The 23237-nt window shown below is 38.5% G+C and overlaps 2 protein-coding genes across 2 annotated transcripts in view; one reads left to right on the top strand and one right to left on the bottom strand.

Moving 5' to 3' along the window:
* ACAD11 (acyl-CoA dehydrogenase family member 11) overlaps positions 1-23237 on the top strand; it is a 28777-nt gene continuing 5540 nt past the window's right edge. The window contains 14 exon segments of the mRNA XM_062509282.1: positions 1-179; positions 1946-2045; positions 2271-2396; positions 3695-3856; positions 4285-4449; positions 6149-6296; positions 6889-7010; positions 7434-7540; positions 7681-7804; positions 9552-9629; positions 9987-10125; positions 10238-10345; positions 11490-11588; positions 22961-23027. Coding sequence (XP_062365266.1) covers positions 43-179; positions 1946-2045; positions 2271-2396; positions 3695-3856; positions 4285-4449; positions 6149-6296; positions 6889-7010; positions 7434-7540; positions 7681-7804; positions 9552-9629; positions 9987-10125; positions 10238-10345; positions 11490-11588; positions 22961-23027 — 1682 coding nt within the window. The 5' untranslated portion in view covers positions 1-42.
* On the bottom strand, positions 14388-18399 carry ACKR4 (atypical chemokine receptor 4). Its single transcript, XM_062509318.1, is given in 3 exon segments — positions 14388-15468; positions 18318-18363; positions 18366-18399. Coding segments are annotated over 3 exon segments (1161 nt in total).

Here is a 23237-nt window from a genome sequence, read left to right as displayed (position 1 = left end):
CGGGTGATCCGGCCGGAGCGGGCTGCGGCGCGGCCTCCGAGGATGGTGGCGGAGCCGGGCACTAGCGAGGTGCGCCGGCAGCACCGCTTCGACCAGGGCAGCCTGGAGCGCTACCTGAGCAGCCGCTTGCCCGGCTTCCCTCGGCAGCCCGCGGGCACGCTGGCTGTCAGGCAGTACAGGTAACACAGGTGACAATGGTGACACAGGTGGTGGGGCCGCCCGGGAGGGGCGGGCCGAGGAGCCGCTCGCTGCCGCCTGCCAGGGAAAGCGGTCAGAGGTAGAGCCCTTTGCCGTCGGGACGGCGGGCAGCAGCCATCGATGAATTTTTAAGATGCATTCTGACTTAGTCCAATTAAAGGCGTGTCCCAACTCGTGCCTTGAGCTGCTGGAGAAGGCAAAGTTTGTGGTGGCGGTCGAACTGACCTTTGTCACGCTCAGTCTGTGTCTGGCTGTGGGCGGGCTGTGTGTTGGATGGACTTCCCGCTGTCCTCAGAGTACGCCCGCGATTGTTAAATTGCCTACGCATAAATCACAATTGATCTGCTGCATCTTTAATTGCGCAGCAAGTAGTAATTTTCAGAAGTACATACGTGCCTTAAGAAATCAACTAAAAGCGTTTAGACTGCCACCGGGTAAGTAAATCCACGAGAAGAGCGTAAGGATGTGCCGAGATTCCCGTTACTGCCCGGAGAGCATTATGCAGTGCGCAAGGGAGGTGCTATACCCGGGCTCCAAAGTCTCTGCTCCATGGAACACTGAGTTCGTTTGCATTCAGCAAATCGGTGGTGTTGCTGCACGACTTCATGTCAGGAGCTAACTATTAGAAGTAACGTTATTCTAAAAATAAAGATTAATTCCTTTGTAGGCAGGCATGACCTTGACTAATTTATCTGCAGCTGTCGCTGAGAAACAGTGAACAATTTTTCATTGCCTTCTGGTCTAAATACAAAACATTAATTCATTCAATATGCCCTAATCTTCCTATGTACCTCAGCTGAGAAGACTTTAGGAGAGGTCTTAAGAGAGTAGCTAATAATAAAGTCTACTAAAATTTTGTCAGTATTTATGCTTTTACTTCTTTGTCTTGTAATTATAGTTCAAGGCTTCAGCTGGCCTAAATTTGTTTTGTTCCAGGTAGAGTATTTGTCAGTTAAGCTTTTTAAACTATTACAAACTGTGTCCTACCTGCTTTGGGGAGAATGGAAATGTAATGGGAGGAATGAGGGCAAAAGTTAATTTGATTTTGATTTCCCAATAGTTGTCTAATCATTTATTGGGCTAGGTCAGAATACATCTTAATAATGAACCCGAATAAGGAGAGAAAAGCAGGCAGACTAACACAGAGCCTTGAGGAAAATAAGGATCAATGGGTTTGATCAGAATATGATAGACAAGGTGTTATGAAGGGTTTAACTGGGTTGTCCTCTTTTACACATGTGTGATTGAAATGTCTCATTTTCTTTGTGACTCCAGCATGCATTCTTTAAAATTTTACAGTTGTTGTAGGCTGTCCCTAAAGCATAATCTTTGGACATGATAATCAGGCTGGCAAACAGTGGGGTTTGGTGCTAGAGTTACCAGTAATTTAATTGTAGAATAGAATCGTAGACTGATTTGGGCTGGAAGGAACCTTCAAAATCATCTAGTTCCAATCCCCTTGCCATTAGCAGGGACACGTTTCTCTAGACCAGGTTGTTCAGTGCCCCATCCAGCCTGGGCTTGAACATTTTCAGAGGTGGGGCATCCACAACTTCTCTGGGCAGCCTGTTCTAGTCCAGATTTGAAAAAAAACCACAACACAGACCAGCTCTGGAGATGATTTCCACCATCCTGCCATTTTGTTCAGATCAAGTCACAATGCATTTTGCAAGTATCGTTTCTGTTAAAAGTTTAGAAATTTATAAGTACTTGAATTTTTGAGTAATTATAATCTTTCTCTTTGCAGCTCAGGTCAGTCAAACCCAACCTTTTACCTTCAGAAGGGTGGGCAGACTTTTGTGCTCAGGAAGAAGCCCCATGGTCCCCTTTTACCTGGAGCACACAAGGTAAGTTATATTCTTCACTGAGCTCCAAACACTTTGTTTTGCAGGTGACCAGGCTCTGTGCATGATGGTCCAGCACACTGATGAATGTGTTCAGAAATGCAGTGAGTTGCTGGATTATTTCCTATGTTCTGTGCTCTACATATAATGAAACAGTCAAGAGGATTCACTGTGCTCATTCATGTTTGGGAGGTTTTAATTGAACCTAAATTTCTGTGTCTTCCTCAGGTTGATAGAGAATATCGTGTGCAGAAAGCCTTATTTTCAGCTGGGTTTCCAGTGCCTGAGCCCCTGTTGTATTGCAGCGACGTTTCTATCATTGGAACAGAGTTTTATGTAATGCAGCATGTGCAGGTTGGTCCTCCCATGCGAGAGATTCTTTTCTTCACTCTACTACCTGCTTTTAAATTGTCTAAAACCTTTCTGTTATAGCCTTACCCAGCACAATTTTGTGATATGAGCATAAATAATCTTTGGATATTTTAAAGAAATGATAGCTATCAGTAATTCTCACATATTTCAGCTTCTGCAGGGCTTATTTTGCACTTCGCTGAAATTTTTTAGCTCAGTATTTAACCTCTTGTTCTTGTTTGAGCTCTTGGAAGGATATCTTGAAATGAGGCCATGTTGGCTCTGTGAAAAGCGTGCACAAGTCAGATGGGGAAAAAATCAGTCTGTAAACCGAATCTTTGGACATCATGGAGCCTGTGTAGTATTGAAGATAGGAACTGACATTCACTCATCTTTTCTTGAAAACAAAGCAGGATTCAAGTTCAAACACTAGTTTTAAGAAAGAGCACAGCATATCTCAGTCTGTGTTCCACCACTCTGGGGGTGCTGTAGCTGAGTTGATAGGCTTTTTGTTAGATTTTGGTGATTTTTGAGCAGAAGTTTGCTGTTCTGTGTCTTTTTTTTTTTTTTCCCTTCCTGTGGGAGGAGGAGTTGAGCTCAGGTCTTTCACTTCTTCATTGCATCCTATTCTATCATCAGGTTTTCTGGGAAACAAGAAATGTAAGTTTGCAGGCCAGTTTCTGAAGATTAGACTAACCTTCCTACAAAAACTGTATATCAAGGGTAATAGAAGGCAAGGGCTCTGAAAAGTTTGAAACAGATTTCTTACATCAAAGACAGAGAATTTTACTGGTTTTGATAAGAGCCAAGTGATTCCTTAAAAGGAAACCTTTTTACTTTAAGTATGTAAATGTACGGTTTGTCTGTTCTACATCATCAGCACTGCTCTTTTTTTAATAACTATAAAAACGTTTGAGTCTTTGTACCCACAACCCCACCCATTCCCCTGCCTGCCCCTCCTTTCCCCTGGAATCTTCACTGGCATTTTTTCTGCAATTTATCTTTTAAAGACAATACGGTAACATTGTTTTTCCCAGTACTTTTAAGTTTGAGGATACCTGGATTGAGTGATCCAATTCAGAATTTCATCTATAGATACACCATATACTAATGACCTGGGTTTACTGTGAATCCCTTCATCGGCCCTGAAGGGTGAGGAATAAAATAATTGAGGAAGGAATTTTTGATTGCATAGGGAGTGTTGGTTCACCACATTTGTTTTTGGTTGTGAAATGTATAGCTTTACTTCTTTTCATCTGATGTGTACATCCCACCAAATACCTGACTTGTGGTATTTCTAGGGTCGCATTTTCCAAGACATCTCTCTGCCTGAGGTGGGCCCAGCAGAACGTTCTGCTCTGTATCTTGCAATGATAGAAACTCTGGCCCTGTTGCACTCCTTTGATTTACAGTCATTGGGTCTCCAAGGATATGGTAGAGGACCAGGATACTGCAAAAGACAGGTACAGCTCTTAACACTCTTGTTTTGTCTGGTCTTTGAATGTTTATTTGACTTGCAAGCTAAATTGTTAATTATCAATGATCGTATTTTAGCTATTAAACCTTCACTTGGTTCAATTAATTGTGCACAGTCTGAAGCCACTACTACTTTCAGATTGATTCTGTAATGCTGCACTTAGGGAATGATACACATTTGCTTTTGGAATAACACTAGATATGGGCTATGTAAATAGGATTGAAATAGATGTGGTCTTCATTCCATCTTTTGATATGTTAGTTCGCATTTGCAAATGCAGAAGTACTGGGTTTTACTGAATTTTCAAGCCACATGGCGATAGCCAAAGCCCAGAAGTATGTGCTTCAAAATTTTATACTCTTGAAAAACTTGTGAAACAACTGAAAAATCTGTTGGAGTGTTTGTATTTTTTAGGTATCAACTTGGAAAAAACAGTATGATGCAGCTGCTCATACAGATATTCCTGCCATGAACAAGCTGGCTGAGTGGTTGGCAAACAACGTGCCGCGTGATGATAATGAAGAAAGCCTGATTCATGGGGACTTCAGAATAGATAACATCATCTTCCACCCAATAGAGGTATTTGAAATATGTTTGTACATTTAGTAGGCTTTGACCCTCCATCTGTTTGTACTCCTATCATGTAATGGCACACTTATATGTGGATTATTTTTGTGTATGAAACACCTTTGAAAGAAACAGTAGAAAACTGAATTCTTCTCTATATTCTGTGTAAGGTGTTTAGGTACCTAATACAGTCCCGGCTTTCATTGCAGGATCTAGATAGAATCAGTGGAATCACAGAATGGTTTAGATTGGAACTGACTGTAAAGGTCATCTGTTTTCAACTTGTTGGCCATGGGCAGGGACACCTTTTAGTAGACTAGATTGCTCAGGACCCCATCCAACCTTGAGAGATACTCTATTCATTAGTTCTAGTCCCTGCTTCAAATTACAGGAACAAAGGGTTTTTTATGCATAGGTCCTATTGGATTCAGTGCAGCTGAAGGTTCATGTCATTAAATTACATGAGCTTCTGATCCAAAGCCCACTGACATCTGTTTTATGGCTTCAGTTAACAAGGGCTTTTGGAGCAGGAGCTCAATGTATGATACATGACACTAGTGGGAGCAAAGGAAAATCTGCCAAAAGCTGTTTGGAGCACATGGAGATCAGAGACCCTGAAAGTTCCCCATTCATCTTTAGGGAAAATAAGATTTCTTTGTTTGTTTCTAGTTTATGGTATTAAATATGTGCTACCTATCTACCAACACAGTTACATTTTCATTACTTTTTTTCTGTGCTACCTGCTGTGTTGTGACCAGAAGACATGCCTGGAACTTGTGATCATGACTGCAATGCCTGCTTCATAACAAAGCAACAGAACACAGAGATTCCTAGAGATTTTGTGATATTAGTTGATATACATGATTTGTAGGCTTAAATGTGCTAATTCATTCCCTGAACAGGGAATTTGACAGTCTTGAGGACCCTCCTATCTGTTCCTGATGCAACTGAAGGAATTGGCCAAGTTGTACATAAGTAATTTTAAGTCATCTGTAGAAACCATTCCTGAATATGCAGGACTGACCATGTAGGAAAGACTTCTTTGCTTATTTCAAGCAGCCGTGGATCATGAGTAGGCTGAAGGGGTCATTCAGGTTGACAGGATAGCTGGATTTTAGGAATTTATCAGAATGACACTGTGGGGAGTTTCAGGCCACTCAGCTGAAGACATCATTGCAACGATGCTTGGAGCAGGGGCTCATTCTGAACAGTGGTTGACTTCCTGTTTAAGAAATTCAGTTCCCCACATAAGCGTTAATCTATGGACAGTGTTGTGATAAATTAGGTATTCTGGTGCATAGTCTGTCTCTGAATTTCTGTACTAAAGGACTGTGCAACAGGACTGGAAAAGAAGCACAACAACTCTCATTACTACTGTTCTTTAGGATATTTTAATTCAATCATCTTTTATACTAGAAGAGTTTGGAAGTTTCTGACAGGAAGAACACTACTCAAAAATGTAGATTTAAATCAGATTTTCTTTGGAAAAATGCCTAGCTTTCTGTCCCTATGTGAATGTTAATTTCCTGCTAATCTTTGGATAGTGCCAAAAGGAACTCTTTTTCCTGTAAACAGCTACAGTGTGTGTTTTTCATTTTAAACTTAAAGTAACCAAATAAAACACTTGGATATTGAGTGGGTTGTGCATTTCTGGATGGAGAGAATGTGTCTTCTAGCACTCACTTGAGGTTTTTTGTTTTTTTTATTTAAGGCTCGTGTTTTGGCAGTGTTGGACTGGGAACTTTCTACTACTGGTCATCCTTTAGCAGATTTAGCATATGCCACTCAATTCTACTTTTGGCCTACATCTATTAAGGACTTAGGTCAAGGCTCTATCTTGGGTTTCAAAGACACCATAGGTATGAAACTATAATCTTTTTCTTGAAACAAATCCTAGGCTTTATTTCTGTTTGAAATGTTATAGGAATTAAATGGTAAATTTACAAGCATATAGTTTTGCAGTTATAAAGAGCTTTTCTATATTTTTTTTAATTGCAGCAAACATGTGGATAGTGAGGCTTTAAGTAGTTCTATTCTACCAAGTTTTGTCTTAGCTACAACGTACTATTTCTGTAAAACCTTATTTTGAACCTTTCGAAGAGATAATGGAAGAAAAAATAAATTTAAATATATAATTTGTTTTTTTTTTTTAAAAAAAGTCCTTTTCTCTCCTGAATTAAATTATTTGCCTAACTGGAGTGGAGACAAAGGGAAGCAGGAAGTGGTAGGGTTATCTGAAATTCTGGCAACTCCTACTTCCTTTGGTCTTTCCATATCACAGTTATGTCATGAGAAATGATAAATCATAGTGTTTACTATGTAAAAGAAATACCTCATAAAGTTTAAAAACTGTTCAAATGTTTGAAGAATAAGATGAAAAAAATCATAGAGAATTATTTTTTTGACTATTTAAATGAGTATTCTAAACAAATCTGTTCTATTTTGTTGTAGAAATGCCTTCCTTTGAAGAACTGGTTTCTATTTACTGTCGCTGCCGGCGTATCTCCACTACTTTATCCAACTTTAACTTTTTTCTTGCTTTGTCCTATTTTAAAATGGCAGCAATAGCCCAGGTAACACCCTCACATTTGCTGAAATGTCACTTATCTTTGTGTGTTTGTGGATGATTCATCTAGTCATGGTTAATAATCTTATGTCCATGCTGTTTTCAGTTGGATTGAGGAACAGGCTGGTCTGGTTTGCTGTATCATGTGCAGACATTTGTTTTTTCTTTATTTTTTACTTTTCCTCTACTACTTTTTGTGATTTGCCTTTTGTTTGGTTTAGCTGGGATATGGTTTTAACTCTTGTGCAGCAAGCATCTCCATTGTATCAAAAATGTACCAAAACCAATATTAGCATATCCCAGTAAGGTTTTTTCTTTTAAGACTATGTGTATTTAAGTGTTACTTTTATATTTGAAGAAGTTACGAGTGTGTTACAGAGACAATTTTAAGTTCATAATTATACTGTTAATGGCTTTCTTTTGGTTTTAGGGTATATATGCCAGGTATCTTATTGGAAATGCTTCTGCAGAGAATAGTCATGAATTTGCAAAGCTTGTAAAGCCTTTGGCAGAAAGAGGATTAGAGCTCTCAAAAAGGTAAGAGTGGTCTAAACTACTGGTCAAAGGCAAGGCAAAGCTTTTCCAACATGTTTATTTACTTAAATGCCTGTCTAAGGCAGCTTATGTTATTATGAAGGAAATCTTGTCTTGTTACTGCATTGAATGTTCTTCCCTAGATCATCCTTCAGCAGCACACAGCACAGCATTTCTGGAGAGCTCTTCCATCAAAGTAGAAAAGGCCAAGAAATTTTGCTAAAGGTTAAGCAGTTCATGAAGCAGCACATTTATCCAGCTGAGAAGGTAAAAGCATTTCATTAACCTGTTTATAAAGGAACCTTTTTTTAAACTTATAACTTTAGATTTCATAAACTTTATAAACTGTAATATATAACTAAACTTTATGAGCTATAAACCTTAACTTTAGATTTTATAAAAATGTTAAAGTACGTATAGAAGTCATATCTTCCTGTATTTTTCTTTTTTTCTAAAGTGGCCTTATTTTCATGCAGTAATGGTTGAGGCATTACAAAATATTAGCAGAAATCATTATAAATTACATTATTTCTTTTCAGGATTAAAATTTTGTATGCATTTTTAATGAAAGTTATTTTTTAAAAAGTAATTTTAAAACTTTTTAAGTGTAAAAATGTTTCTTTTTAGAAAGAGTTACTTTTAAAGGAAGTTGCCAAAATACTTGTTAGACTAACAACAACCTAGAACTCCTAGATACTGAACCAAAAGTCACCTATTTTAAAAAAGAAACTGCTGATTTTAACCATATGAAGCTGAATGTTTCTTGCTTTTTAGGATGTGTCAAAAAATCGGATTGCATAATGTGTCAGAGTAGCCTCATTCCTGAACATATCTAATACCAATGACGGTTTGAAATCAGATAATGAAGTATATACAAATCCACAGTTAGTGGAAGGGAAAATTAGATGAAGTAGTTTACTTCTTATCCTAGGAAAGATAGGCATTTCCACTTAGGAAGCTGGTTCAACTTTTTTAGCCTTGTGGAAGTACAGATGGCTTTTGTTGCAGAATTTGTTGTTTTGGCTTTCTGAATTTTTTTATTTTTTTTTTTACATGTCAGGCAGAAATGCAGAAAACATCTTGATCTAAATGATTTATTAATACATCTGCCTATCAAAAGGAAGGGTCAAGGGCAGTAACTTTTGCCATGCAAAGTTTCTTAAAAAGTATGTCTTGTGAGTAAGTTTGGTTTGTAGTTTTGGATAGTCCAAGAAAGCCTTGCAACAATTCAAGTATTTGCTTTAAAAAACAAATGAACCACAAATAGCCATGCAGTTTTTCAGATGAGTCATGTTGTGCTTGGAAGTTATTTCTGGTAACACGGATTGTGAATCAGGACATGTAAATTCTTCTTGGCCATTTGTCTTAATTGTATTATTTTCAGGATTGGGCACTACTTTTTTTGATTTTTATAACTAGGTCTGGGCCAGATTTGAAGCTCTGTGCCTCACTAAAACATGCTTGTGAAAATACTAGTATTACTGAATGTAGAGGTTGACTTAAAACTGACTGGTGCTTGGAATGACTGCTTACATTATCTGTTAAGGAATTATTTTGACAAGAAGATAAAATGTATTTTTTGTGGGTTTTTTTTTCTTTTCTTTTTTCAGTTAACAAAAGATTATCTGGGTTATCTGTCTGAATCTTAAGGGTCAGTACATCAGGGTTTTATTTGTTATTTTACTTTTGTGTTTGTGCTTTTTGTGTGTACTGTCTTATCCCCAGAAAATACTGACCACCTAGTGCCATTGTCGCATACTTTAAGCCATCCCAAATAGTAGTTAAGGTACTGATTAGGGTCATCTGATGTTTAAAGTCTTGCAAAATGAATAGATTGCAATTGAACTTTCAGTTATATATTTAATTTTATAATGCAGCCAACTGTATAATATAAACCTGTGTTGAATGCTTTTTACTTGGTTCCTTGGGTCATAGATCTGGAAAAGGTGTATTATTACTTTTGTGTTACATGTGTTCTTCATTTCAACAGCATCTTTTGTATTGTTTCTCTAAGGAAATAGTAAAGTTTTATACTGAACATAGAAATACTGAGGACAAATGGAAGAAACCACCACTGCTGGAGAGGCTGAAGGTATGGGATAGAAAAAGAGCACAGGCACAGAGGATAAGAGTGATTGGTGTATCCTGCTGGAGAAGTTGTTTTACAGGGAAAGAAACAATGTGAAAAACAGTGAAAAGAAAGGAAGAGGGAAGTATAAAAAAAGTGAGAAAACAAATAAGAGAGAAGAAAAACCAAATGAAGTCTGAGAGGGGTATATCTGAAGTTTATGTCAAAGACTAAACCTACAATTTCAGAATAGCTATTGAAAAAAGCACCAGATATATTGGACAGTAAGATAGGCAGGAGTGAAGATGTGTTGTAAGCCAGAATTTAATTTTATTTTTTAAGACTTATTGCTGATATTTTTTATGTTGATTCTTATAATAGGAACTGGCCAAAGCAGAAGGTCTGTGGAACCTTTTCCTCCCAGCTGTCAGTGGTCTCAGCCAGCTTGACTATGCCCTAATAGCTGAGGAGACAGGGAGATGCCTTATTGCTCCTGAGGTTTTCAACTGTCACGCACCAGGTTGGCAACCCTGTCCCAAAACTATGGCACTGAGAGCATTAAAAAGTTGGGCATCTTACACCTTACAGGCTGTGTGTCTCGAGCAGTAAGCATGACTGCTGATTTTTTATAGACACAGGAAACATGGAGGTTCTCCACATGTATGGCACTGAAGAGCAAAAGAAAGAGTGGCTGGAGCCTCTCCTGGAAGGGAAGATTAGTTCGTGCTTCTGCATGACAGGTAAATTTTTCTCCAGAAGAAAGTTAGAGCCAATTGGTTGGAACTTCATATGGTGTATGCACAGAAAAGTAGAAAACTGCAAGTTGTGTGTTGCAGTGGACATTTCTGTACTAATTCAGTTCAGTGAATGTGTTTGAATATAAAATCTTCTATGAGGTGAATGCAAACTGGAGCAGCCTTGCTGCCTTTCCTGATAGTTGCCAATTTTCATGGTTACAGTAATTAGTATTTGCTTTCTATATATATTTTAGTTTAATTTTTGTACTGGCAAAACACAATTCATAGTACTGAACAGGTTTACGATAGAGTTTACCCTTTGTTGTCATGTGCTGTAGAGTTCTCCAGACTTGCATTATTGGGTCCAAGTGTGATTATTGTGATTAAAGTCATGTGGTTTTGTGGTGTCATAGATTTTTTTTTTTTTAAGATACAACCCATAAATAACTTGCTTTATGTCCACAGCTCAGCATGGTATTTAGTTTTGCTCCTGAAAACTTGTGACCTTCAGCATCTCTGAAAAGTCTGGCTCTTGCTCTAGGGAGGTAGCTTTTGGAACATGTGACGTCAAAATCTTCTGTGTCAGGAATTCAGCCTTGCAGACGCTTACTTTGCGAATTCTGTTTTACTGTTTCCCAAGAGGAAATAGATACTTTGTTTTAAAATAGACACCTATAAAAAGAGTTAATGGTGAAAGGAGAGAGGAAGAATCTTTCCTGTTCCAAAAAATCATTGACATTTTGCTGACAACTTCATGTAGTCTATTTCATATACAGCCACAAAATTATTTTCAATTTCTGTTTTCACTGGAGAAGAACCCAAGAGGAGAGAACAGGCTGAGGACAAATATGACTGTTAGCTGTAAGTACAGTGGAAGGATAAAGGATTTAAAAACACAAATAAAAGAAGAAGGCTGATTTGCAAAGGGTGATCCAAGCCCAAGGACAGGTACATTTGAACTGGCTATGAATAGCAGACTGTTGGAAAACAAGAGGTCTTTTGACCACCGGCAGCGAGGTTCTTCAAAGAGTTTTTCTACTGGTAGCAAAACAGTGTACTTTTAATAGAGTATATCTAGAGCCCTATATTTGTGGTGGTTGTATTGCCTTTGTATTAAATATAGTGGTTTTTTTTTCTTTTAACACAGAGCCTGATGTGGCTTCAAGTGATGCCACCAATATGCAATGTACCATTGAGCGAGATGGGAACAGCTACGTGATCAATGGCAAGAAATGGTGGAGCAGTGGTAAGTGTGGAAATCTAACTAAGAATGGCTAAGGGTAGAATTTTTCCCAAGAGCTAATAATACAGAGGTATTTGTGCTCCATTTCTGAGACAAAATTTGTCTTCTCTTGCGTAAAGGCAGTAGAATGCAAAACAACAGAATTGAGATTTTGTTCTATGAACTAATGTCCAAGATTCAAATCCAATTTGAGGGTTTGGGCCCTTTTTGGAACCTCTGAATTTTGTTCACAGAGTGAATGCTGCTATTTTCTTTAAACTCTACCCTTTTTATCTGTTAACTTACACATTTATGGCTTTTTTTTGTGAAGCTGTCTATGGAAGCTTGTGTGAGAGGTTTAAGAGTACTGTGTAGCTTCAGTAAAAAGTGCCTGCTTTTAAAGTAGACTGTGATACTGTTGGACTATTACAGGAGATTTTATGTTATAACTTCCAGTAAAATCAATGCATTGCACTCTAAGTGGCAGCTGTCCCTAATATTGTAGTTCTGTTACTTTTTTGCCAAAAAGTGTGATAGCAATTTGAAAGTCATCATTCCCTGAGAGTTTGGAATGCAAGTAAATAAACTGATTTGTTAAACTTGGATGTTTCATTTACATTCACTATTGTGACAGCTACCTGCTGATACATGCTTATGCAGTACCTGGAGTCACCAGAAGATAGATCTCTCTCTCTGTCCTACTCCTGTAAAACTGGCAGCAAAAAGAGGCATGGAATCTTGTCTCTTGACCCAAGAGTGTTGCTTAACTGCTGGCTATTTAGCCTTTGCTCTGGGTCAGTGTGTCCCAGCTGTGCATTGCAGTCCCTGAGGAAGTAACAGGAAAGTTTTTAGGGGGTCGCAGACACAAAATACTATTCATAATATTAGTTATGTGAATTATAAAAAGGAGAGTAAACATAAGACAGCATGATTTGTTTTTTCTTATTTCTAATAGATAGTTAGGGGAATCAGATTTGAATAAAGACAGATGCATAAAAGGCACTGCAATTCTAAGAAGTTTGAGAAACGTGTTTGTTCAGCTCTGTGTTAGTCAGTCTCTCTTTCTGCCAGGCTGGGAAGGTGGTTTTTTGTTTTTGTTTGTTTTGGTTTTGGTTGGGGTTTTTTAACTTTTGGAGCATTAAAACCTTGAATGTGTGGGAATTACAGAAGCCTGACAGCCTAGTCAGAATGTTACTCTGTATTTGTGAAGACAAGTCATAAATCACACATGCAAGGAGCCAATTTTTACTTAATGGAAGAAGTGGGGCTTCTTGTTATGCTCTGCCATGTGTACAGTAAATCCAGAATGGTTTAAATATATCTGATTTATGGTCTATGTGTAGAAAACTGGTCAAGCACTTTTGACTTATCTGTTTGCACCTTAGTATTTCTCAAAACACTGAGCAGACATTCTGTAAGCTTTTGTCATCCAAACGGGGAGAAGAGGCTCACGTCTTGTTTGTGCTAGTGTTGTTTCTTGTCTGTCATTTTAGAGCTTTTTATTCCAGTCCATAATTGTGTAACCAGGAGCAGTATCTAAAAATGAGAGATTATTGTTGGCTTTCCTAATCTGTAGATGAGACATTTTGTCAGAGCCCACAGGGTGTTTGAAGAGAAGGACAGTAACACCACTTCTTCATTTTGAAAGCTAAGCTAGTATGTCAGTATGTTTGAAATGCTTCCGGTGACTCATGGAAAACTGCTGTTTTCCTGAAATCCCCGCCAACACTCTAGCAGGGGATGGCTTTGGTAGCTCTCTCTGTAAAAACTGTAAATCCATGAGCTTCATATGGAATAGGAACCTGTCTCTTTTGTCAAGCAAGCCTCTTTCATTTGCTAGTTGGTAAATGCCTATGATGAGAGATGTCAGTACCTACTAAAATGAATCAAAAATAAAGATAAGAAAAAACAAAAACCAGTGTACTTCTTCTATTCTTTGATTTTATTCTATCTTCATGTTTTAGCAGATACAGTTATTGCAATGTTTGATTAATTTTAAAAACTCTGAATAGAAAATCCAAGCCTTGTATCTGAAGATTAACTGAGTTTTTTATTACATTTACAGAAATCTAGAATGTGCCACCCTTAGAGCACTGGTCTTGTTGAAGTTTAGGGTGAGCAGAAAAGAGATGAAAGGTCATTTTTTCTGGAGTTATAAAAAAGGAGTTGCTGGGATGTGTTTGTGGAAGGTGTTGTTGCTGATATACATTTGTAGAAACACACAGAGAATGGCTTTTCCCACCTCTTTCTCCCTCTCAATTCTCAGCCATAAGCTTATACTTCATTTCAATCTATGGAATGATAGTTGAGTTGAGAAATGGAACTGAAATGTTAGGCAAATGTTCTAGAGCTTTACAAAATAGTTGGAGAAACACAAGATTATTAACTTCTGGTACAAAGGTTCCTGTTGTTTGATTGCTGATGGTTTTTTTCCTCCATTTTAATTACATGCTTAGATACGTACAGGTTGTTCATTGCAGAGTTACTTAATTGCCTAGGACTCTGACACTTCAAAATTTAAATCTTGGGGGTGTTATTAGGTGTTTGGGTTTTGTTGTGGTGTTTTATTGTTTGTTTGTTTGGTTTTTTTTAGTTCTTTGTTGTTGTTTAGTAAATATCTCTGGTTATTTCTAGGGGTTTCAGTATTTAGTTCTTGCTTGATTCTGATAAGCACATTGCGCTTTGAAGTGCTCTGTAGTGTCTTGGCAGGTTCAGAAATTCATCTGAAAGTTGACTTGCAGAGAAACAGCTGCAGAAACAATGCCCCCCCAGAATTAGCTAACAATTCCCTTGGTTATGTAAGATGATAGAAGAAATGGAGGACTATATAGTGAAACTGACTGTTTCTTCAGTAGGGTCATCATAATTCATAGAAATTTCTTCAGGTCTTCCATTCTGCTGTTGTCTTGTCCAGTACCCATAATTTTTTGCGATTTTCATGACATGCATTTTGAAAGAGGCGCCCAGAAATGTGTAGAGGAGGGGGTTGAGGCAGGTGTGGAACAAAGCGATGCTTTTGGTGACCTGCAGTGCCACATCCATGGTTTTACTGGCACCGCAGTCTGTAACCAACATGTAGATGATGTCTATGGCACGCCACAACTTCACGATGTTGTAAGGTAGCTGGGTGACAATGAAAGTAGCCACCACTGCCAGCAGAACTATGAAAGGCCTGGACTTCTTAACATTTGCTGACCTAAAGATTGCCCGAGCAGTAGCAGAATAGCAGATCAGCATTACTAGGAAAGGAAGCAGAAATTCCAGGATAATTTCCAGGATTTGAATGGTTGATTTTAAGAGTGTTTCCATATTCATAGGAAATACAGGAAGGCATTCATTCCTCTCATTGTGTTTCTTGACTTGATTAAATATCAGCTCAGGGATACTGAGGAAGATGGCAGCCAGCCAGACACAGATGCAGGTAACACTGCAGTGTTTGCCAACTCTTCTACAGCCCTGGGATTTGGAAATGGCCCTGTATCTATCCATGCTGATACAGGCCAGGAACAGCATGCTGGAGCTGAAATTCATGGTGTACAGAGAAGAAGTGAGCTTGCACATTGGGTTCCCAAGTTCCCATCCCTGCACTGCATTTGCAGTCCAAAAAGGGAGGGTGAAGAGCAGGAGCAGATCAGCGATGGCGAGGTGCATGATGTACACATCCGTCTTGGTCTTGGGTTTCTTGCAGTAGGCATAAATTGCAACCACTAATGAGTTTCCAGCCACTCCAACTGTGAAAGCCAGTCCATAGAACACTGGGAGAAATAATTTTCTGAAATTTCTCACATCGCTTTTTTCACAGAGAAGCTCATAGGTATTGTAATCTATAAGAGGGTTGAGATTATCATCTTCATCCTCAATCCAGTAATCTGTTGAGTTATTCATATCTAAGACTCTGGCAAAGCTACAAGACACAAAAAAGTAGGGAGAAGGGAACACCAAAGAAATAGTATTTGGTTTAATTCTAAAATTTATGTTGAAACCTAAACCCTTCTTCAGGGCTGCTTATATGTCTCAAATTTAAGAACTTGGATATTCATAATGCATTTGTGAATAATCAAAGTGAAGCTAGGCAGTAACAGAGGCAGAGCACACCATCTCAAGTTCTCATGTGAAATAGGGTAGCTGACAACATCTGTGTGGGCAATACATGTAAAATGGATTCAATTGAAAAGCTTTCCTTACCCTTAGCCTTTGAGATTGTAAAATGCTTGGAGTGCCCCTCACTGATTTCTGCATTTGAGTCAAGGAGCCATCACTGTTTTTACTGTTCCAACTGTGTTATGTTTGACAATATTCCATTGCACATAACTGTGCCTGTACCTTTATAGGGTTGGAACTATAGCTTCCCCTGTCCAGCCTCTGTAAAGCGAAGGAATCCCAGCTGGAGTCTGTAAAAGCTGTTAGAATCAGCTCTATAAGGAATATGAGCATATTACACCTGAGGCAAGTAGCTGCCTGCTGTTATAAATATTCAGGGCCTGCTGTTATAAATTCTAACAAATTTTGGATATAAGTATAGTACAAGGAAAGTGTTTGTTTCTCAGGCACACTGTACATACCCACTACAAGAAGGACAGCAGGTCAGATGCTGAACAGCAGTGGAACAAAATTTGTTTAGTCTCCATTCCACACAGCAAGCCACATTAATGTGGAATTTCTTAGAGAAGCAGATTGCTGTGGGTACACTGCATATTTCAGCTGGAGGCTTCTCAGGATGTTATGACAGAAAGGAATTTTATCATGTGTAAACTGCCCACAAGTACCCAAACAGCTCAGAGACTCTGCTGGTTTTTAAAGTACAATCTCATGACAGGTTTGCTCTGTAAACACTGAGGCTGGCTTCTCACTGCCAGCTTAAGGGTTGAAGTTTAAGTGTTCGAATCTTCAGATTGTGTCTGAAGCAAGTTTGTGTCCTGCATTATTTTCTTCTTTTCCTGTAACTATGTTCACAAACAAATGTGCTGAAATTCTGTCTGTTGTAAAATATAGTCTTGCAGTACCCTGTTTTCTTGAAATAAATGGGATTAAGGTTTCTTAGCAACACTAGCAAAAATCAGCTGAGAATTAAAAACATTTTGTCATCATACGCAGTGTTCAGAATTTGAGGTCAACGTGGCTGAAAGCAGATTGCTGTCCGATATTTTGCCCCAGAGATACAGTTTAGCTTTTTCAAGCCCGAAAGAAAAATGCAGATACTGTTTCTGTTTCTTAGACAATTGTTTAAATGAAGGGTTGCCAAGTATCTTCTAAAGCTTTTTAAAAATATCTGTCTACTAGGAAAAGATAAGTTACTGGTTGATCTCATAATAAGGGATGTAGACCAATTAAATAGAGAGAAATTAATAAGTTTTATTTTTGTTTGATTTTTTTCGAATTATTCTCCCAGTCAAAATTTTTTTAGCCTATTAGTTTGAAATTAACTATCCACTTTGGCTCCATCTTTAATTACTTTGTTGTATTAATCTGTTAATGTTTCAAAACACTCCCCATCAAACTTTAAAAAATGATTACTTCTATTTTAAGTCTTGCAATTTGTTCTTTATTGTTGCTTTAATGAGATGTGTAAAATGGAAAAGTACAGTCACTCTACTTAATACTTTAGCAAAGGGATGTCTGTTCTATGCCTAACAAGCTGTGTTAGAAGGATTCTCCAGCAGCAGTAATGTTTTGCAGCTTTATAGTACTTTCAGGAGAGGTTTAGTTACCAGCAGCAAAAGAACCTTTTTTTATTAATTTTTTGAGTAGAAGAGAAAGTGCAGCAAGGTGAGTTTAATCCACTTACTGAGATTTGAGAAAAATTAGAAGTTAAATTAAAAGATTTGATTGTGGCCTTAAAACACTTAATACAGAACCCATCAAGGAACATTTAATCGAATTGGATCACTGGCAAATTTACTTGAAAGCAAGTAAGTAAATGTTTCAGGGCAAATTTTAAAAGTCTGTTCATGACAAAGCAGTTTGGCTGTGACTCTGTGATCCACTGTCTAATAAGCTTTTGCCTGCCCCAAGTTTGCGACAGGAAGAAAGCTATCTAAAATGAAACAGTTGACATTTCTCCCTTAAAAGCACAGTTATGTTTTGGGTCCCATATCTGTTTGCATTTTTGTTTCCTGCTCATGCTGTTTCTCAGGCACACGTGCATGTGCCCATTGCAAACAGCCAAGCAGTCCCATGGGAGCTGGGTACTAAAGAGTGGTGGAAAAGCTTAGTTTAGTCTCCATCCCACCCAGCGAGCCATGCCCATGGGGAATTTCTTACAGAAGCAGATTGCTGTGGGTACACTGCATTTTCCAGCTGGAGCTTCTCAGGATGTTATGACAGAAAGGAATTTTATAGTGTATAAACTGCCCATAACTACCCAAACAGTTCAAAAGTTTCTGGTTTTTCAAATAGTGTTTTCTAGGAGGTATACTAAGGAATATATTAAATCTACAAGTGCATATTTTTCTTGCAGAATTATTTGAGCCTTTCAGTCATATAAATGCAGTGTTTCTATTTGTTTAAACTTGATGTGTAATTGTATGAATGATGGTGAATTAAGTTAATATCCCTAGTTTAAACAGATTTTTTTTTTCCTCTGATAAATTAAGCAGTATTCTGTCCTGCTACTGAACAAATCTAATTTTGATACCAGAAAGGTGACCTGCCTTAGTGAAATGATATTTCTCTGTAAAGCCAACTTAACTAAGAGTAAATGTATGCAAAGAAGATATCATACAATATACAGAGCAATAAGGATAAAAACAAAACTAACCTCCTTTGTCAGCAGATGAGTAGCAGGTACTGCAGTTGAGATTGCCTCAGTGAAATGATGTGAATTACTCTGACACATTACATTTTGTCTTCAAACACCACACCCTCATGTGGAAGTCCGTTGCACTTTCATTTTGACTTGACAGTTTAAAAAAAAACCTCTAAAAATTGTGCTTTCTTGGAGACTCTTCTTGTGTGGAACATGCACACTTCCTAAATTCCTTCCGTTCCAACCAGATTGTGACTTTTCTTTGGAAGGTCAGGACACTCTTACTGCTTCTCTTTGTTGTTTGTGGTTTTATTCCTGGAAGCCCAAATGTTTTATACATTATCAAGAGGCTTTTATCAAATGACACATTAAAAAGATGAAAAGGATAGAAAGGAGGTCCATCTGGGGCTCAGTTACTGCCCCAGACACCATGGGGAGTCACTCAATTCTTTCCTAAGGGCATAACTGTGCTTTTGATTGCTGACTGTGTAAGGATCTAAGGGATCCCTATATCCCATCCTTAGGTAACTTTTTAGGGGATACAGTAGAAAGATGAGTTGCTTTGGGTGAGGTGAATAAAGCAGTTCTTTCAGTGTGTGAAACCAAAAAGATGGTAAGGAAAATATGTGAAGGCAAGTGGCAAATTGTCAACCAGAGTACAAGCAGATAGTCCTGCATCCTGGGGGAGAGTTCTCAGGGGCTTAAATGTTGCCAGTCAATCTCATAATCATATTAGTGACCTGTTTGAATTATCTTGAATCAAATAGCAATCTAATGAGCTTCACTAAATACAACATTGAAGCCAAACAACAGAGAGAGATATTGAGCAGACTAGAGTCAGATTTTGGGGTTTTTGGGCACTCATGATGCACCTGCCATGTCTGGATTAACTTTCTGTCTGTGCTTCAATTATTTTGAAATATGTGAAAGGAAAGATTCTTAAAAGTGGGTAGCTAAGAATGTAATGGGCAGATGTTTTCCATATGCTATATTTTATTTCAGAATGACTACATAAAATGGGCTGGGAGAGGAATTGCAGTCTAGAGGAAGAGTGCCTCAATATTTTTGCATATTTCTGCAATGCTTTCATCTTGAGTTTTCACAGTACTTTAGCAATGCTCTTCACAGATAAGATGTTTGGGCTCCTTCCCAGCCATCTCCTCACAGGTCAGGTCATGGCTTCAAGGCCTGAGCTGTATCTCTTCAAAACAAATGAAACTTTCAGTTCTGGATAGGCTTTGTCTCAACAGGGTCTCCAACAAGACTGAATAAACAGGCTAGAGCTGAGAATGCTCCCAGGGAATTGTGTGTTGCCTGCAGAATTGCCCAAGAGGTTCTGTGGGCAGGCTGTAGAAAGGCAGTTCATGTGAATCCTGCCTTGCATATCAGTTCCTCAGCTCCTTGTAACTTTCCAAAGGTGCAGGGAGAGCAGATCCTTCCAGTCAGAGTAAAGAAATAATATTGTCATGTACGTATTTCAGTAGGGTCAAAAATTACAAAAATCATTTAGCATGTAAGAGTGAATACAAAATGGATCTTACCTAAGTAAAAATACTTGTGGCTGTGTGAAAGTGGCATGGAAACAAGGAAAAAAGCATTCCTAAGATGAGCAGCTGCTCTAACTGGCACCATCAGAGCCTGTGAACTCCAGCTGGGAATGACCAGAAGCCACATTCAGGGGCAGGACTGCAAAGCCCTTGCAGCTGCACAGCCCCAGCATTGCCTGTTGGCTTGCAGCTACAGTGTAGTCTTTGCCCTCCCTGAACCAGCTGCCTGCAGTGTTAGCTGGAGAAGATGAGATAAAGCTGTGGAATAAAATATGCTGGTGGATAGAAATTAGTGCGGGCTCTTGGTGGGATGTGCCTGTGTGTGTCCCTTTTCTCCACTAGGAGATTCCCACATTCCAACAATCAGTACCATGCTGCCATCCACCCTACTGAGACCAGTTTTTTGTTGTAGAAGAGTTCAGAACATATGTTTGTCAGTGCCTGTCTAGGAAGCCGTCAGGTCTGTAAGCCGCCACAGACCTGTCACCTTTAGCTGACAGAAGTAACCTGCTGCACTGAGGGGTGCAGCAGCCAATGTGCAAAAATCATAGGTATTCAGCATTCAGGCAGTAGTTTATCTGGCCTTAGTCATCTTAGACAGGAAATTGAAAACTGAACACTGAAAAATAAAGAGATTGCAAGAATTAAGAAGTGCCGCTGGCTTCTGAAAGCAGACTTCATGGCAGCTTCCTCGAGTACAGGTGGTACTCAAAGGTTGCCACATTTAGTAGTCTCTCCACCATAAAGAACCTGTATAACTTGATTGTATGAAGATCAGTAAACTTAAGCATTTTATACCACTGATAGATAGCAAAGATTAGGCTTCTAATGGGATTGCAATCAACACTCTCAGCACATTTTAAAATATAATCTTTGCCTATGTGAGTGAGTACCATGAGGAGTTCAAAAGTATAAGAAGTTGGTTAAACCAAAGATGCTTGCCAGTGTAGCAGCAATGTGTTCTAAAAGTTTTGGACACGTTGTGCAGTCATATACATTGAAAACTTTATTGAAAGCTCATCAGTATGGAAATATGATTAAAACTGACCTTCTAAAATGTCTAGTGCTTCTTCAATTGTGAGTTTTCTTGCAAAACTACTTCTAACGCCTACCAAAATAATGGGCTTCTCTGATTCTACCCCTCCATCCTCCAGCAACATCTTTGAATTCAGTAAATGATGTGAAAATGTCCACTACAAATGAGATGTTTATTCCATCCAGGCTGTTTGCATTCCATCCAAAGCACTGGAGTTTTTCAGAGTGCATTAAACCAGAACTTTTTTTTTCTGTCTTTTATGGGTCAAAGTGACATAAAATTTGTTTTAGTTTTTCAGGACTTCAGACTGTAAAGAGTGGAAGGGCCAAGAATCTGTCATCCTTTGCTGTGCTTAGATATTAGATAGGAACAAGCACATGTGAGATGGAGGTATGATTTAGAACATCTATCCAGATGTCCAGCTCTCAGTGAACTCCTCACTGAGTTCAACATGAAAAGATTTTTTAAAATTTTTTTTTTATACAACATGGTTAAATTTGCCCTTTGTTTTGAAGCAGTGGTTAGTGAGGATTATTTACAAAACAGTTTTTCAGGAGATTCCAGAAGGTAAAGATATCTTTTGTTTTAAACCTCACTTGAAAATAGATCTGGTTTAGAAAATAGCACTTTTGCAATTCTTTACCTTCTGTGGAAAAGGAGAAGAGTCAAATACCCCTTATGCAGGGGTGACATTTCCCTGTGTGGGGTAGTACCCTGCAAAGCCTATGTAGGGTCATTTGGGGTTTATCACCTGCTTGTTGCAGTTGCCCAAATGAGCCAAGTGTTTGGGGTCCAGGTTTTTTTGTTTGTTTGTTTGTTTTGTTTTGTTGTGGTTTTTTTGTTGTTTTGTTTTGTTTTTGTTTTGTCAAGTTAATTTATGCCCCTGCCCAAAGTTTTTCCTGGGATTTTTAGCTTGTTAACTCATGGACCACTCTGTAAGCCCCCTCTGGAAACAATGGCTGAATACCTTATTGCAAAAGAGGAAAGTAAACAGCTGGCAATCCGGCCTTCCACACAGGCAGTGTTTGTCACAATTAAACAAATCTCTCTCCCACTTCCTGGCCATCACAGTGGCTGTTTAAGAGGCTCAGCTCAAAGCCAGGTGGTTGTATTGTCCAGACCAGAGAGTCTTCCAAGCCTTGTGAAGACAGCTGCCAGAGAGGTTATAAAGTTGTATTTGCTTCTAATCTCAGAACAAAAACAAGCTGCTACAGATCAAGCCTTGAATTGAATCTCTACAAAGCTTGTCATCTGCACTGAGATAGCAGTAAAAAATTACTGATTGCTACACCCATTGGGTATTTTCCCCAACTTTACTGTTTGTGGGAGGCTTTGAAAGGAATGAGCTTGCTTTGGTACTAAGAAACCTTTAAAGAAAAAGACAGGGATGAAGGCTTAATAAGTATGTCTATGTAAAAACCATCTCAAATGATGTTATCAATGGCTTGAAATGCTAGCAAGCTATTTTCAGTTTTCATTCTGATCTTTCTTCAAAGTGCAATCTAAAATAGTTTTTATAAAGGGGGAGAAATCCTACGTTCCAGAACAGTTGTGCTGAAGTAGTAAAGTTATCATGGTAACCCTTTGGTAGCCTTACCTGCATTATTTAGTTATAATGTGGTTGGTGTTTCATTCCCACACAGACCCTCCAATCTTTATAGGTTGAAGAAGTTTTTTTAAAAGTTTTACTTTTGAAGTGGCAGCATCTCACCTTGATAGATGTGCTACTGTATCACACTTATTTGCTCAGCTGTAGTGGAGAACAGAAGTAATCAGATTCCATTTCAAGTACCTTCTTGTTCCCTTTTCATGGGAATAGGTGATGGAGTTGGAGGGTTTGGATGTTTGCCTCTTCACGTTCCCCTTTCCCACAAGTCAGCTTCCTTTTACATGCTAAGTACTAATGTGTATTTTGTTTCAGTGTGATATGCAGGATATAAACACAGGAGTACATTGCATCTCCTGCATCACAAAAGGAAGGGAGTAGGGTTTCTTGTTATGAAACTTCATTTGATTTGACACTGAGATTTTATAAAAAATCAATTTTTGTGTTTGTCACTTTTTTAAGGTGCTGGGAACCCAAATTGCAAAATTGCAATTGTAATGGGGAAAACCAAAAACTCTTCAGCATCCAGGTAAGAATTCCTAGGAGACTCAGAATTCCCTACAACTTGCTCCCTGGAAGAGTCACTACTTGTAAAAATTTTCTTAAGTGAAATGCCATTAATTGCCTTGACCAGTTGGATGTGTTCCTAAATTAGAGGGATTTTTTAAAACCTCAGTATCTGTCTGTTGTAGCCTGAGTTCCTCTGTTTTGCTGTCAGATACTATTGACTGAGTCCTTC

Source organism: Cinclus cinclus, chromosome 1 (genome assembly GCF_963662255.1).
Source record: "Cinclus cinclus chromosome 1, bCinCin1.1, whole genome shotgun sequence".
Lineage (NCBI taxonomy): Eukaryota > Metazoa > Chordata > Aves > Passeriformes > Cinclidae > Cinclus > Cinclus cinclus.
This window is presented reverse-complemented; position numbering and strand designations above follow the sequence as displayed.